The sequence below is a fragment of the Scomber scombrus genome, chromosome 10 (genome assembly GCF_963691925.1).
Source record: "Scomber scombrus chromosome 10, fScoSco1.1, whole genome shotgun sequence".
Taxonomy (NCBI): domain Eukaryota; kingdom Metazoa; phylum Chordata; class Actinopteri; order Scombriformes; family Scombridae; genus Scomber; species Scomber scombrus.
The window spans coordinates 2,157,523-2,173,498 of record NC_084979.1 but is presented as its reverse complement, the minus strand read 5'-3'; the positions used below and the strand labels follow the sequence as shown (position 1 = coordinate 2,173,498).

At 42.2% G+C, this 15,976-nt stretch overlaps 1 protein-coding gene across 3 annotated transcripts in view; it reads left to right on the top strand.

Moving 5' to 3' along the window:
- vps13d (vacuolar protein sorting 13 homolog D) overlaps positions 1-15,976 on the top strand; it is a 66,305-nt gene that overhangs the window by 18,613 nt on the left and 31,716 nt on the right. For all 3 annotated transcript variants that reach the window (XM_062426599.1, XM_062426600.1, XM_062426598.1), the window contains exons 19-34: positions 4-2,277; positions 2,426-2,577; positions 3,509-4,549; positions 4,820-4,910; positions 5,056-5,182; positions 5,274-5,454; positions 5,662-5,844; positions 7,517-7,670; positions 7,766-7,982; positions 8,650-8,821; positions 11,140-11,255; positions 13,010-13,225; positions 13,336-13,643; positions 13,733-13,866; positions 14,356-14,511; positions 14,809-14,992. In XM_062426599.1, the coding sequence (XP_062282583.1) occupies positions 4-2,277; positions 2,426-2,577; positions 3,509-4,549; positions 4,820-4,910; positions 5,056-5,182; positions 5,274-5,454; positions 5,662-5,844; positions 7,517-7,670; positions 7,766-7,982; positions 8,650-8,821; positions 11,140-11,255; positions 13,010-13,225; positions 13,336-13,643; positions 13,733-13,866; positions 14,356-14,511; positions 14,809-14,992 (5,706 nt within the window). The remainder of the gene's footprint in view (positions 1-3; positions 2,278-2,425; positions 2,578-3,508; positions 4,550-4,819; positions 4,911-5,055; positions 5,183-5,273; positions 5,455-5,661; positions 5,845-7,516; positions 7,671-7,765; positions 7,983-8,649; positions 8,822-11,139; positions 11,256-13,009; positions 13,226-13,335; positions 13,644-13,732; positions 13,867-14,355; positions 14,512-14,808; positions 14,993-15,976) is intronic.

The window sequence follows — 15,976 nt, the reverse complement described above, 5'->3', positions numbered from 1 at the left end:
AAGATGACTGTAAGGCCAGCTCAAAAGTTACTCAACCTGAAAGGGAAGACATGAGTGATGATGAATACCAGACGCCACTTGCCACTCCGCCAGATTCTCCACCTCCTGAGCTAGACCTGCCTTCGAAAGAACGGCTCAAAAGCCATGAACTTCCCAACCTCAGATCCCCTGAAAGTACAGAGGCCTACAGGAAAAAGCTTTATGAAAAATACTCCTTGTCTTTTAAGGACCTACAGATAATGGTTGGTCGCTATAAGGACAACTGGAAGCATCTTCAAGAGAGTGAAGTTGGGCCTACGCATGTGGTGGAGAAGTTTAATGTGCTGCTGCAACTAGAGCAAAGACTGCGTTACACGTCAGACCCCCAACTCCCTGGGGCTGTGCTGTCAGGAACACTACCAGACCTCAAGGTTCATATCAACCTTGAGAAGATGACTGCCCTTAGGAGTTGTCTAGCAAGGCTAAGCAGTCCAGATGTGAGTGAAGGAGACAAAAGCCTGGGGAAAGACGCAAATATAAGGTCTCCTGACCCTCTCACCCTCCGCCATGACAAGATCTTTCAAAGGGAGGACAGCTCTTGGAAGCTGCAAGGTTCAGCCAAGAACCTGACACAGAGCGTGATGACTTTAGAGCAGCACACACGTGAAGTCCTGGTGGAATCCCGTCTACTGTTAGCTGAATTCAACATTAACTACATGCAGCTCGGCGTGGAGAGTGACGGCCGCTACATATCTGTTCTCAAGGTATTTGGCACAAATGCTCATTTCGTCAAGCGGCCTTATGATGCTGAAGTCTCGCTGACTGTCCATGGTCTTCTGCTGGTGGACACCTTGCAGACCTATGGCTCAGACTTCGACCTCCTCGTGGCCTCTCATAAACATCTTAGTTTTGACATACCCACGGGCAGCCTCCGAGAGAGCCAGCCATCTTCCCCTACGTCACCTGATGGCAGATCTCCTGAGCATCAGGGCCACCATACTGAGTCATACACTGGTATGCCGATGGATAGATTATCTCCCCTCAGTTCCTATCTTAAAGACCAGGAGGCCCTAATTAGGCTTGAGTACCAGTTTGTGAGCTCAGATTGCCCCTCTATGAACCTGGACAGCTCCCTTCAGGTTACAAGCATGCAGGTCAATAATCTGGACATTATTCTCAACCCTGAGACCATGGTGGAGCTACTCAAGTTCCTCCAGAAGTCTTTCCCCAAAGAAGAAAGCACCTGGGCATCATCAGCACAACAACATACAACTCAGCCTGACAGTGAGGAAGAGGGAGAGACATTTCAGGCCACTTACGACCAGAACAAAGAGCTAACTGTGGAGATCCACCGCCTTAACCTGCTTCTTCTTCGGACTGTGTCCACTGGCACTGTCCTGGGTGCTGAGAAGAAAGGGTTGAAGATTGCCACTGCCAGTATCACTGGTACCAAGGTCAATGTGTCCATGGGCAGTCGGTTGGACATCAATGGATCACTCGGAGCTATGCAGTTGGTGGACTTGACCCAGGAAGGAGGCCGAAGCCAGTTTGTGGTCAGCATTGGAAATGTAGAGGACAGCTCCTCAACTCTTCGAGGATTGACGTTCCTTTCTGACACAGGGGATTCTCCCTCAGAAGCTTTAAATTTCCGCCTTTTGGAGAAGACACAGGGGGAGTGTTCCTTGACACTACAAATGGCATCCTTGCACTACAACCACTCAGCCAAATTCCTGAAGGAACTGAGTCTGTCTGCCAATGAGGTAGAAGACAATTTCCGCTCCATGTTGAAAAGTGCTGCCACCAAAGTGTCAACAGTTCTAGCCACCAAGACTGCAGAATACAGTGGTATGGTTTCACTCTTTGAAACTCCCTCACGCAGAAGTCGAACTCAGAGTCAGAGCTGGGCTTATACATTTGAGGATGAAGAGGACATTCCCATGGAGGAACCCGAATCCACTTTAGACACATTCTTGGTGAAGCTGACTCTTGATATTAGCATTGAGTCACCAGTTGTGTCCATCCCACGTAAACCTGGACACCCTGAGCTATTGGTGGGACATTTGGGGAGCATAAAAATCCACAATTTTGATACTGGGCAAGACTCTGAAGGAGAGAGGCTGCAGGTCTTGGTAAAGGATATCCGTCTGTACTCACTCAACTTGAGCCATTTGGTTTTGAAGAAGGCACCTAAAGGCGATAACGCTGGAAACATGTCACCATCCCACAATGGGAACATCAATCAGGATGAACCACAGTTAACACGTCATGACTTTTTTGAATCCCTCAGCCGGGGAAAAGGTGAGAATTTTACAGATTTTAAAGATTAAGGACTTTTCACTAGATGGATAGCTGCTAAATTCTAGTTATTTGATAATGCACATGATTCAAGCATACATTTCATACACAGCTTCTGAAGCAAGTTCACATGATTTATTTTCTTCCCCAGCCTTCCATATACTGAAAGACACCACCATACAGTTCACCCTGGAGAAAGTTCCCATTGATGAAGATAATCAGTTTATCTTCCTGACCACCGAGGAGACCTGCAAGAGCACAGGCCTACTGAGAATTGAGGGAAAATTTGTCAACCCTGTTCAGGTATACACTGTCTCAGTACTATAAATTCTCACATATAAGCCAGTATTCAAATGATGGCTATTTCTCAATTACTATCAATAGTTTTATTATGTGACTTATGTATAGAATTAGTGGCCAGCTTGAACAAATAAAGACCAGTCCCCAAAGAATACCTCATAAAAAATAAAGAGGGAATTGCTTTTACTGTAATGACCCACAAGTTAAAGTACTAAAACAACACAGTTGAGTGATACTCACCACTCTTCTGAACAAAATTACCATCCTTATCTGCTAATTAATTCTACTTTTTCTGCTTTCCTGCTCTTTCTATTGCTGTTAATGTTACTGTTGGTGAGGATTAATGCTTCCTGCAGATGTTTGGTATAAAAACAGGTACTAGGAATGAAATAAATTCCACCAAGCAAATGGGATATCTTACATTAATTTACCAATGACCACAAATTTATTGAGTGAAAACAGTATCTACAACATTAAATTACGACATTTTTTCTGTTGTATAGTAATGTTGAGGAATTAATACATGTCTCGTATATATGCTTGTTTCAAATAAAGGCAAGTCTCTGAGTTAATATGACCCCACACACTATTTGAGAATTTCCACTATGATTAATGTACATAGCAAGTCAAAGTAACGTAAGATATAGCATCCTTCTGACAACCAGCTTAGAACATGATCTTGGATTGGGGAGTTTAAAGGCTGTGTATAACCATGGTAAACCTGTTACAAATTATTTTGGCTACGTAAATCTCTTCTCAGCACAGTACAGACCAAACTCTTTTTTTTTTTTTCAACTAGTGGTACCAATTTTCAACCTGCTTAAGTTGAAGCTCTACCCAGCTTTGGCTTGTGCAGGCATCCAGGTGTGCAGGGCCTTTAAATCAAATTTTGACTGATTAATAATTGTATCAATATTTCACTGTCTGGTTATAGGTGTTCCTGTGCAAGCCCGTGTATGAACAAGTACTCCAGACACTGGACAATTTGTCCCTGATTGAGGAGCAACGGGCCACACCCAGCCAACCACCTACACCCCCACCACCAACTCCTTCCTCGACCAGACCACACCGCTTTCCTGACCCCCAGGGAGGGCTGTTTGCAAGGGACCCTCCCCATATCAGCTTCTCCCACTCATCACTCTCCTCACCTTCGCCTCTGCAAGCTCACAAACCTGCTGTTGAGTCTTCTTCATTCACTCAGCTGAAAATCACCTTACACGTGGCAGAATTGCAGGTCCAGCTCAGTGCTGACCTGACCCAGGGGTCCCAGGGCTTAGTCAGTCTGCGCTTCCAAGACCTGGAGGGAGACTTTACCAAAGACCATCCGCACTTACTGGCAGTCCAGTTGGCTCTTCGCTCGCTGCTCATGGAAGACCTCCTGGAGCCGAACCCTGAGTCAAAATACAAACATCTGATGGTGTCCCGTGGAGCTCCTAAGCCCTCCACCTTTAGTCCAAAGGAGTACCTTTCCCAAAGCTGTCCATCAGCATCCAATGCCTTGTACCCAGAGATGCCCCGCTCACTGCCTGCCCACGTAGAGGAGGCCAAGAATGTCTTCCAGCTCTACCAGAGGCATCCAAGCACGCCTTCAGCTAGCAGTCGCAAATCCAAGAAAGACCCGGACTGTCCCAGCACTCCACCACCCTCCCCTACCCACCATACACCATCCTCTCAGCCTCCACCAGACTTTGATGAATCATTAGTTCATATCAATGTGTTGCTTGTGGACCAGAACCACCCAGAGTTCAAAACACGCTACGGCAGTGTGGGACGAAGTGTGGATGTTGACTTTAACTGCCTGGACGTTTTAATCACACTACAGACCTGGGTGGTTATCCTTGATTTCTTTGGTATTGGCTCTACAGCCAATAATCATGCAGTGAAGCTGCCAACTATGTCACCTCAACCTGTGCCAGGACATCCTCTGTATGAGGAGGAGGCAACGGATGTCGTCAACACTAAAGTGGACCTTAAGGTAGGACCAACAACCAGGCTGTATAAATAGTATGATTCAAGTTGGTATGCTGTAGTTACATGTTCATTTACAGAAGCAGCAAATCACTTTCGCCCGTCCCGTGCACGTGTACATGAGAAGAGAGAATATGACAAAAAGTGTATTGAACAATCATTCTCGAGAGTCACTGACTATACCTTTTAAAACAAACCACAATAGTAGTAAAAAAACAACAATAATATTTTTTCTTTTAAATGTCTCATGAATAAATCTGCTGTTTTTCATGCTTAGGTTCATTCATTGTCTCTTATACTAAACAAGAAAGTCAATGAACTTGCGAGGGCTAGTGTGTCCAAATTATCAGCTCATCTGGAAATGTTGGGTAAGTATTAAAAACTTCAAATTCAGCCACCTTAGATAAAACAAACCCTTTGTACAAAATCATATTCCTTTATTTGAAAAGGTTGACTCCTGTAACCACTCATAATCTGAGGCTGAATGTAATCATATTATGTCCACTGTTTCAGATGGTAACCTGGCATTGCAAGGCAGTTTAGGAAGTTTGTCCCTGAGTGACCTGACCCCACATGGGGATCTCTATCGCGAGCGCTTCACCACACGAGGAGGGGAGGCCCTCAATTTCAACATCCATAGGTATATATCACAGTGTTTTCAACATAGAAATACTCTGCAAGATACTCTAGAACATGGGAGGATTGTCATCTTTGTATTCTTGTCCATTCAGATATGGCCAGCCTGATCCTTACCTGGAGAGGGAATATGACATCAAGGTGTCCCTGCAGATGGCCTCAGTGCAGTATGTCCATACCCAACGCTTCCAGGCTGAGGTGGTGGCCTTCATTCAACACTTCACCCAGCTACAGGATGTCCTAGGCAGGCAGAGGGCTGCAATGGAGGGCCAAGCTGTAAGTACTGCTGATTATATCTATGATACATGAGCATGATGCATTATTAAAAGTTAACCCAACATAGTTTTTATAGATTGTTGTATGATACTTTGAGATCCACATCTATTCTCTTTGCTGACAATCCATTTCACTTGCTCTCACTACCTTTCCTCTAAACCCTGTCCTCAATTATCGCTACCCTCTGTCTCCTGTTTCTCCCTGCAGGTGCGGGACCATCCTCAGCGGGCGTCAAGGGTTCTGCTGGATATCCAGGCAGGCGCCCCGGTTATTCTCATCCCGGAAAGCTCACGTTCACCAAGGGTCATTGTGGCGAACCTCGGCCAGCTGAGAGTGCAGAACTGCTTCTTGCCTGCTGGGGCTCATGGAACCTTCTCTCTGCAAGACAAGGTAGAGAAACTCACCATGGCACATGCCTTTTTCCCTTCTCTGGTGAGTCACACTACCTGTTTATCCATCCATGCATGCAATGAATACAGCACTGCCTGATGGTTTACTGGAAATTGTAAATGTGTTGTTCCATTACTAACTAAACCATGTCAACTCCTCTAATTGTCTTTAGATGTGTTGCCATTAATTAGTCTAAATGGAAAGTTTTTTAGGACAACATCCAACATTTTGGGTATTATGCGTGTTAGCAATCGCGTGTAGCATCAGATGAAAAGATTCAGCATAAATCCAGGGCCCTTTTACAAAAGGTTTAAACTGAAGTAAAGCTTCACTGTGCAGAATGATGTATGATCAGAGTTTGACTGACAAATGAAAGTTTCTTAAATCGGAGGTTGCGTTGACACCAGATTTGTGTAGTCTGGTTGAATCGAAGTCTGGTGTGTTTACCCACTTGGTGAGGTTTGTTTGGGTTGGTGTGAATGCAGGTGGAGACCTCTGGTGTGAACCAAGCAATTTGTATCTTCATTTGTATCTTTTGTTTTTCTGTGAAGAATTTTATACTGCATGCACATTCATACAAGGATACATCTCATTACAAGGTACAATGGCATGCTCGTGCTTTTGTGTGGAAAAGGGTTTGTCAATATCACTTTCACTTTTAACGTACACCATATTTCAGTATACCAGAAACTATCACAATTATACATTTGACAGGTGACAGTATTTGACATTATGGTTGCCCAGCCCTAGTTTGCAGTTGCTCTGTTTGTGATTGGTTTGGGAAAGGGCTGTGCATTCAGATAAACAGTTATTGCATGTATTGTTTAAAAAAATATACCAACTTTTTAAGCTCCTTGATCATGTTTGTGTTAAATTACTAGAAGAGTCCTCTTCTGTGCATCAATACATTTGATGTTTCAGACGACAATGCTTCAGAGAAAAGGTGCAACATTCAACATTTGTTGGTATTCATACCTATAGTTAATCACTTGAAAAAGGAAAGCATCAATTCATTCTTAAGACAGTTTAACTGCGTTATCCTGAATATTGAATTAGTTACATAAAAAAGTCTTGAATCCCTGGTGAAGTAAATTGGGTTAGAAATGTACAGCAGAAGATCATCTGCATATTGTGAATCCTTACGCCAATATGTGTCGATCAGTGAGATTACTGACAAAAGTTGGTGTATTGTTTTGATACAGTTTGATCTTGAAATACCAGTTCTGGTTGAATTTCACTTTGCTGTCACTGAGAATGTTTTTGTTTTGGATCACAGTGTTCAGAAATGCAATATAATACTTCAAATAATTGTGCTCTAAAAAATTGGCTTAGGAGATAATGGCACAATGTCATTGAGTTATTGCTTTCTTAAAGAGGAATTCCTATCACCTCTATCAGTATTGAACTACTTGTTCTACAGTCATAGGCACATTCATATGCCCCAGCCCTCCTGATACAATCCTGAGTTACATTACATTAGCATTGTCTATCACTATTAAAGAAGTTGAAAATGCTTTTAAGCGATGAGGGATTGGTTGGTCTTTCCAATAGTAAAACAAAACATGTTTTAGTAACAATATTTATCAAAACCATGTCAAACCCCCTTGGTAATTTTTTTTGTATGTATATATGTATGTGTATGTAATAATCTTTTCTTTTCTGTTGGAAAAAGGAGCGTGTGCGGAATGCAGCTGGGAAGAATAGTGAGCAGGAGAAGCCTAGGACCTCTGCCTCCAGCTCCAGCTCCTCGACAGGGTTCACCCTTGGTAGACCGCAGGCCCCAGACACAGGGAGGGCCCCTGAAGAGGATGGCCCTCACAGCTTAGGTTAGCTTCACTGTTCATATTTCATGGTAGATAATTTAAGATCTTTTCAAATACAGTAGTTATTAGTGTCACATGTTCTGCTTTATCCCCATTAGAAGACCATGTGTGTCTGTTGGACTGCATTGCTCTGGACCTACAGGAGATGGATATTTTTGCTGCAGAGCGTCTACCCTGTCAACCCTGGGAGAGTGTCAGTAACCCTCCTGAATCCTCCGACCTCATCTTCCCTTCGTATTCTGTCCGTCGCACCGGAGCCAACCTGCTGAAAGACTGCTGCCGCCTTAAGCTGAAAGTGGAACGCAACCTGGACAAGTAACCACATGCTTTATATTAGATTATTATAGTGTAGTTTCCATATTTTAAAAACAATTCACAGTAATGATCATGTCACCATTATGTGGTATAATTTTTGAAAATTGCATTATTAAACTAAGTGCTACATATAAATGTCAAAAGAAGTTGATACATTTTTTAAAGATTGGCCATTAAGGGGACAACAATATTCATAGGTGGACAGATTTATGTCATTTAGGTATATTTATTTATTTTTTGTATTGGGTCAAGTTTGGTATCAGCTACAGTAGCTAAGTATACAGGACATTATAATATAGTATGGATTTTTTGTGCGAAAGATATGGAAGGGAGATAGAGCACAAGGGGGAGACAGTATTAACCAAAGAAACAAAGAAAGAAAATAAATCAAGAAATAACAAAGCTACATTCTTTTGGAGGGCATCTTTAGTTGGGCTCCAATGACAAAGGGGTGCCGGAGTAGATCCGGTGTTGGTCAGGTCATGACATCTGGGTCAGGGAAGAATTTATTTACTTTTGTTTTCCCTTCTTTTTAATTTAAGTTTGTGTGTTTTATCCTTTTTTTATTCATAATTTCAGCTCTATTTTAATTCTTTAGCTCTCCCTGTGAGTGCACCTGTGGCCATACCTTCTTCAATCTCATTCTTGTGTTCCTCAATATTGTCAGTCAGCTGAGCCATGCAGTGCCTGACATGTCAATACATGGCAGCCTGTCGTCAGTCCACTGCTGTCTGAACCTGGAGCACTACCAGCTGATCAGAGGGCTGCTGGAGAACAACTTGGGAGAGCCTATTGAAGAATTCCTGCGACCCTACAACCTGCAGGACCCTAGCACCTATGTGAGAAAGCAGGCACAAACACGCACACTCTGGCCAACCATCTGAACCATTTACATATCGACATTTTTGTAGCAAATGCTGTTTAGTTTTTTAATACCTGTTGGGCCATTTTATGCCTTTATCATAGCGACCATAGAAACGTGAAAGGAAATGAGGGGAGATAGTTTTAGGGCCCTATTTTAACCTGTTATAATTTTGGGTCATGTATGCGCAAGAGCAGAAAATGCAAAAGGCCTGGATGGAGGTGAATATAGATCAGAGGGTGTGGTCATTATTAAAGTTGCAATAAACTATATTTAGCTTCACAAGATGTCAGCAAACAACTATTTTCTATGTAAAGACATAGTGGAGTAAATTAAATCACACTCCCTCTGTGTGTGTTGTTATCCGAGCCTCTCTTTCTTTGTTTTGGTAGCCGGTCCTCTGCGTCCATTTCCAAGATGGTAGACACATCACAAACTTTCTCAAATGACAGTAAAACATCCATATTGATCCATATTTCATCAGCACTGTCTCGTTTGACAGTTTGATCTCAGTTTCATGAGCTATGTTTTTTTCCCGCCCTACTTCGAGTAAACGACTGGCACATTTGTTTTGGTCAAATGTTGCTATAATGTGACATCTAGTGGCTGAATAGCATGTATTGCAACTTTAGATAAGGTAAGGGTAAGGGTAAACTTTATTGGAAATTCCAAATTGACACAATAGTATTCTTGTAATAAGTGATATGCAATAAACAGTCTCTAAATTCTATATATAATAAACAACCTGTAAATACTATATAAACAATAAACAATCTCTAAAATTCTGTAATGTTCCTGGGATTAAACAGTAATAACATCATCAGTCTTATTAGTGGGAGTGGGAGGTACTGGGAGCTGTGGTGTTGTACAGTCTGAGGGTTGATGGTATGAAAGAGACCCCCAAGCTGTTTGAGGCATGTGACTGTCTCATCACTGTCAACATATTTCTGAAAAAGCTGAGCCAATCACAGTGAAGCATGGCATTTCAAGCTCATCCAATGGAAATATTTTTGTTCAGGAAATCTTATTGGTGTCTGAAGGTGCAGAGTGTCATGACGTGAACACACTTCTACAGCCAGAGGCAGATAATGTGGGTTATTTTAACAGGTGATTTGTACAATGCTGGTTGAATTAAATAATAACAAGGTTTGGTGAAGCTGTGATGTGACTGCATGGAACTGACACATTGTGAATGCTCACACCATCTATGACACATGAACAATAGTTCTAACCTACCAGCCTGGTGTGTGTAGAGGTGTGTGTGGTTATTCTGTAGCGGCTTGTTTTTGGTTTTTTTGGCAATTCAGTGAAAGTAAACCCTGTGAATGTCACTGTGCTCTGGTGTGATGCTTAAATCGAACGTAGCAGATTGATCAACATGGATGTCCTGCTGCAGCTTACATTAGGCAGCTATGGACAAAAGATACTGTAAGAATCATTTGATAACAGATCAATGCAGCTGTCCTTACTGATTTCAAAATGATGTTTTGTGCCAATTTAATCACATCTTTTTAATTAAAATAGTTAATTTATGTTTTAAGCTTTAGTCAGTTATTGCTGCACATTTGTTGTAATATTTACTTTGCTCTATTGATAAAATCAACAGATAGGCAGCAGATTGATGTTGCTCTCTAAACAGATGTGGTCCTGAGACTCTCAGCGCAAAGTCTAGGACCAAATTTACACCAAAATGCAACATCTGTCTTTGCATGAACCTCCCAGCTGTTTGTGCATCTCCTTCCACCTGTGCATTGTGTGCTGTGCAGCACTAAAATAGCACACAGATGGGCAAAGCAAGTTTCGTGATCAAGAAAATACCAACACGTCGTAGTGCTGCTTTCGCTGGTAGTTGTGCCCCACAGAAATGGAGTCTGGAGAGTAATATACAACAAAGGTCCACTGCCAGGATTGAACCGGCCTGCCAGTTTGGCTAACTAATAATGATAGATATCATATAGATATGGCTTTGGTATGATTATGATGTAAATTACTTTAAATACTCCACACTCTACTTCTGTTTACTGTCTGTCAAATGCGGATTTGAGACTTTGCAGGGAGATTATTGCCTGTTCTATTTTCAGTGAATATACTGGCATACTTTCTAAAGACTACAGCCCAAATAGAGCTTCTAGTTCACAATATATTTAACACATGTATATACTTCAATATAATCTAATACTCTAACATACGTTATACCTCTCTGTAGCTTGATCTATGATTCTTGTCTATTTTATGATACAGTTGTAATTCCACCTTGTGTACTAGTTTCCATACTGATGTTGTGTCTCTCTGCAGACGGTGTTAAGTGGGGATGTCTACACCAACTTGACATTCCTGGTGGACATGATGGACGTCAGTCTGGAGCTCCTGGACAATCCCAAAGCCAGTGAACACAAACACTCACTAGCAAGGTTGGCCTTTTTCTGTCTTCATATAGCCATAGAAAAAACCATTTAAAATACATTATTTACATATGGTGGACTCTTGAAAGCAGTTGCACAAAATGTCAAATAATTGTTAAAAATAATCATTTCATTCTAAATTTCCCACAGATGCTCACATGCCAGAAAGAATGAGTATTTCTGTGAGATGCAAATGACACTAATGACTTCAAAGCCCCTCCCAACATCTGTTTCATGGCATAATGATACCTTGACACACAGTGTAAAGCAACGAAAGGAATCTCACTGCTAAGAAGTGTGTGTTAAAGGCAGTTGAGCTTTTAAAGATTAACCAGAGAGTATGGTGAATCACTGCTTTTTAGCCTGGTGTTAAGACCAGGCTAAATAGCAGTGATTCACCATACATGATTTGTTTCACCACTGACCACAGCCAGCAACACTGATTGGTTTGGTTAGAAGTGAGCCTCACTCTACCTGAACCTAACCCAACAGTGTTGTTAAAACATACTTAAACACCCTGGGTACACATCTAAATCTGTACTGCAAGGTCAGAAGTTAGACATTCATATTTATATGAAGTTTGTCTTAAAACAGTCAGGTATCCACATGAACAGTGAAAGAGGTTTCCTCACTCTAGTCATTCCTGCTGCTCATACTGGCTATTAAACATGTATTGGTAAATCATATTGCTGCCAATTCACAATTTAAAAAAGTTAATTCTCACCTGTTGCTGAGCAATGGAAGCAGTTTTTCCTGCACTAAAACAGATTGTTTTAATGGCGTCCTTGCACACTTTCAAACTACACAGACATCAGCAAACAGACCTATCATAACTCTCATAAGATGATTAGACTAATGATCTATCAGTCATATTTTAAAGGTGATGCCCAAGAAGAGCAATGCTCCAGGCTTGGAACTATTTCTCACACACTGGGACAAAACAACTCAGAGGAAGTTTAGAATTAATGATGTTTGTTTGAGCTGAGGGAAGTCCAGCACACTTAATACCTTCATGTTTCTTGGAAGTTCAGTGCATAAGAAACACGTGTGAGAAACTGGACATTGTATTTCTTCATGGGATTTTTAACAGTTTAACAAAATGAGAGAAAAAGGTAAACCTGCTGTAAGGTTCTTTCACCTGCAAACCTCTGCAATTACTGTATGTGATTACAGCTTCTTGAAGTTTGACTGTTGCCACATTGGTAAGTAGACACATGGAGCGCCTTGTTGGTCGAGTGGTTAGAGTGCATGCCATGTAACCACAGTGTCCCTGGTTCGAATCCAGCCAGGGACCTATGCTGCAGGTCATTTCCCTCTCTCTCTGTTTCCTGTCGGCCTCTCTGCCAAGTTACTATCTAAATAAGGGCAAAAAAAGCCCAAAAATAAATGTAAACAAACAAGACACATGGTGCCATAAAGACACTGTAAATGTTTTACAACAGCAGTCAGCTGCAGCTTTGCTCTGTTGTTGTCAACTTTAACACTGGTTTGGGTTGAGAGCAGCAGCAACTCCCATGTTGGTCTCAGGTCACATGATATATATTTTATTTTAAGTTGCAGAGGAGATGGCCTGAGGTTGGTATGGTTAACATCCCTCACAGCCCACAGCGAGTTCATCTCAAGTCTTTCACACACTCACTATAGACTGAATCAATATTTTGTATCCTGACATCCCAGGAAAGGGTGTTAATGAACATTTATTGATGGTGTTTGGGGGAAAAAAGTTCTTATTTTAGTTTTGCATCTGTTCCTCTCACGTTTAGGTTTGACTTCATGAAATCCAAGTTGCTCTTTGAGAGTTTCTCCAATGGATCAAAGTCTGTCAACCTGGTGTCTCACTCGCTGCTAGCATATGACACTAGGCCGAATAAAAGCACCGGTCGAGCCGACGGGGTCAGGCGCAATGTCTTCGACTGCATCCTCCAGCCCTCCAAAACTGGCACAAACCGGGCATCACTGCAGCTGGAACTGCATTACAGGTATCACCGGAGAACTTTATAGCACATGGAGCATTTTTTAACATCAGCGGAAATAGTTAAAACATGTCGGTAAATCATTAGTTTTGAAGTTTTGTTCCCTCTTCCTGCAGATCCACGCGTGACTCCTCCTGCTTCACCATGGTCCTCAACAACCTGAGGGTCTTTCTCATCTTCGACTGGCTTCAGCTGGTGCGTGACTTCCTGCGTATGCCGGTGGAGAAGCCATCGGGCGGCGCAGAGACTCGTGAGCACTGGCCCAGTAATACCAGCACTGACTCGGGCTCTGGTGCTACCGCCACCACCACCACCACCACCACCACCACCATGCCAAAAACAGTCAAGAGCGGCGTAGTCACCAAGAGGTCCACAGTGCCGGTGACGCAGGAGCGCTACCTCGAGGTCAAGATCAACGTCACAGGTCAGAGAGCGATGATAAATCACTGGGAAGAATTTTTTTTATATGACCTCCTGAATGCAAACCTTGATATATCTTTTTTTGGTCTTCAGGCACAGAATTTGTGGTTGTGGAGGACTCATCGTGTCTGGATACCAACGCCATCATTCTAAAAGGCACCACGGTCCTCACCTACAAACCGCGTCTGCTGGACAGGCCCTTCTCTGGCAGCCTCGCTGGAATAGAGGTGACATCTCTCACTCTCTCTCAATACAACATCACTACTGAGACCACTAGTTCCTTACTTGCATCCTGATGAAGGACTTAAATTAATGTTGCTTTAATACCTCCAAGAATTAAATGACTAATAACTAAGCTGCAGATTTTAATAAGTAATATTAAATAAAGGGTGTCTGAATTATTCAGCCTCTCTAGCTCAGTCACACAACATTTACGCTGTGACTGAATAAAACTTCATACATATCATACAGGAATCAAACTAATGAAATCCAAATCCTGGTACAACTCCAACACCTCCTCCCCCTCTCCCCTTCTTACCCCTAATGTGACCTTAAAGACCAAAACAGTATACTGTGAAGCTCGGTGCAGAGTGATACTTGTGGATTTATTCTGTGATATGGGATTGTACATGAGTGCAACAACTCACCAAAAGTCTAGATCTTAATATTATTGTTTTTGATTCAGAGGTATCTTGTAACCCCCCCTCCCCCCTCAGGTGTTCTCGTGTCGCCTGGGCAGCGAGCAGGAGACGGCGCTGTCCATCATCGACCCGGTCAATGTTCAGGTTGAGCTGTGTGGCAGCCCCACATACCAGAGCAGCTCAGGTCTACTGGACGCCTTCAATGTGGAGGACATCCCACCACTGCTGGAGGTCAGCACATAAGATATGCAACATGTAACAGTCACTGTGTAAAACTGGGATCAGTGCAGAAACTGAAGAATAGCATATTAAATGAGCATCTACACTGTCTGTATCATCACATGTGAATGAATGTAAAATCTTTTAAAGTACACACCTGCACTTTGTAACTGTGGCTTTCTCATGTAAACTGCTAGGCTGACATATCAGGTGATGTCACAGGAGTATTTTTCACAGGATAACTAGTATTCCCATTACTAGTTAAGTGAGGTTGTCATGGTAAATAGTTGGTATTTGATTCTTTGGCAGATCCAGTTTCCTGCTCTGGATATCCGGCTGTCCTACAACGACATTCAGCTCTTCTTGGCCATAGCAAAGTCCATCCCTACAGCCAGTACTCCACTGCCGCCTGACTCTGACGCCTCTGCACCCAGTGCTGAGCCGGCCCCTACAGCTAAAGAGAGCTTCAGGCAGAAGACTCAGGCCCTCATAGGTATGTAAAGGCTGGTACATTTAGTGACCTTTAATGCTTGAAATGCTTTTTCAGAAGCTGTTCCCTCCACAAAATCCAGAGAGGTTTGGCACAAATATTACTGATGTCCAGAAAATGTTAAGTGTTGTTTTTACCTTGTTGAAAAGGCTGCATTACAGTAAAGTGATGCCATTTTCTGAACTTAGCAGTTTTATTATTTGCCATCACCCACTTAATCATTATATCCACATTACTGATGATTATTATAAGAAACCAAAAGTCATTCTTACAATATTGTGAAAATATTTATATTGAGGTATTGAAAAATATTGAGGTATTTCATTTTGTCCATATCGCCCAGCCTTAGGTTGGATACATCCTGAATAGTTTGTTTTTAGTCACGTTGTAGCAGCTAATAGCGTTATAATTCTGCCCATTTTTTGATGTAATAACTTGCCAATAACATCATAAAATTCCTGAACCAATAAAGTAATAACTTCTTGCCAATGACATAATAAGTTATTATGTTATTGACATAAAAAACGGGGCAAAATGATTATGTTATCGGCTGTTATTACATCATCAGCTGCACGCATGTAATTCTGCTTAAAAAGTTGGTAATACAGAGTTATAGTAGAAGCACTTCGTAGTGTCTCACTCTGCTTAGGAAATAGTGCATTTGTGCTCCAGGCCTCACTGAGATTATACAGTAAGCTGCAGATTTTAACAACAACAACCAAATGAGTTAGTAACATGTATGTTACCCCCCCCCCCCACCCAGCAATAAGATATTTACTCAGAAACACTCCAGAAATGTGCGTCACTGCAGCCTTATTGGGGGAAAACAACAGCTGCAGGAAAGGCTCTGTGATGGTGGTTTAACATGGTTATGAAAAATATGCTGCAGTGCATTGAGAGATGGCTGCATCTACTTCCTGCAGCTCTGAAAAACAATCACAGTTCACCAGGGGAAAAACAAACACCAAACAAACTCTTAAAAAGTCC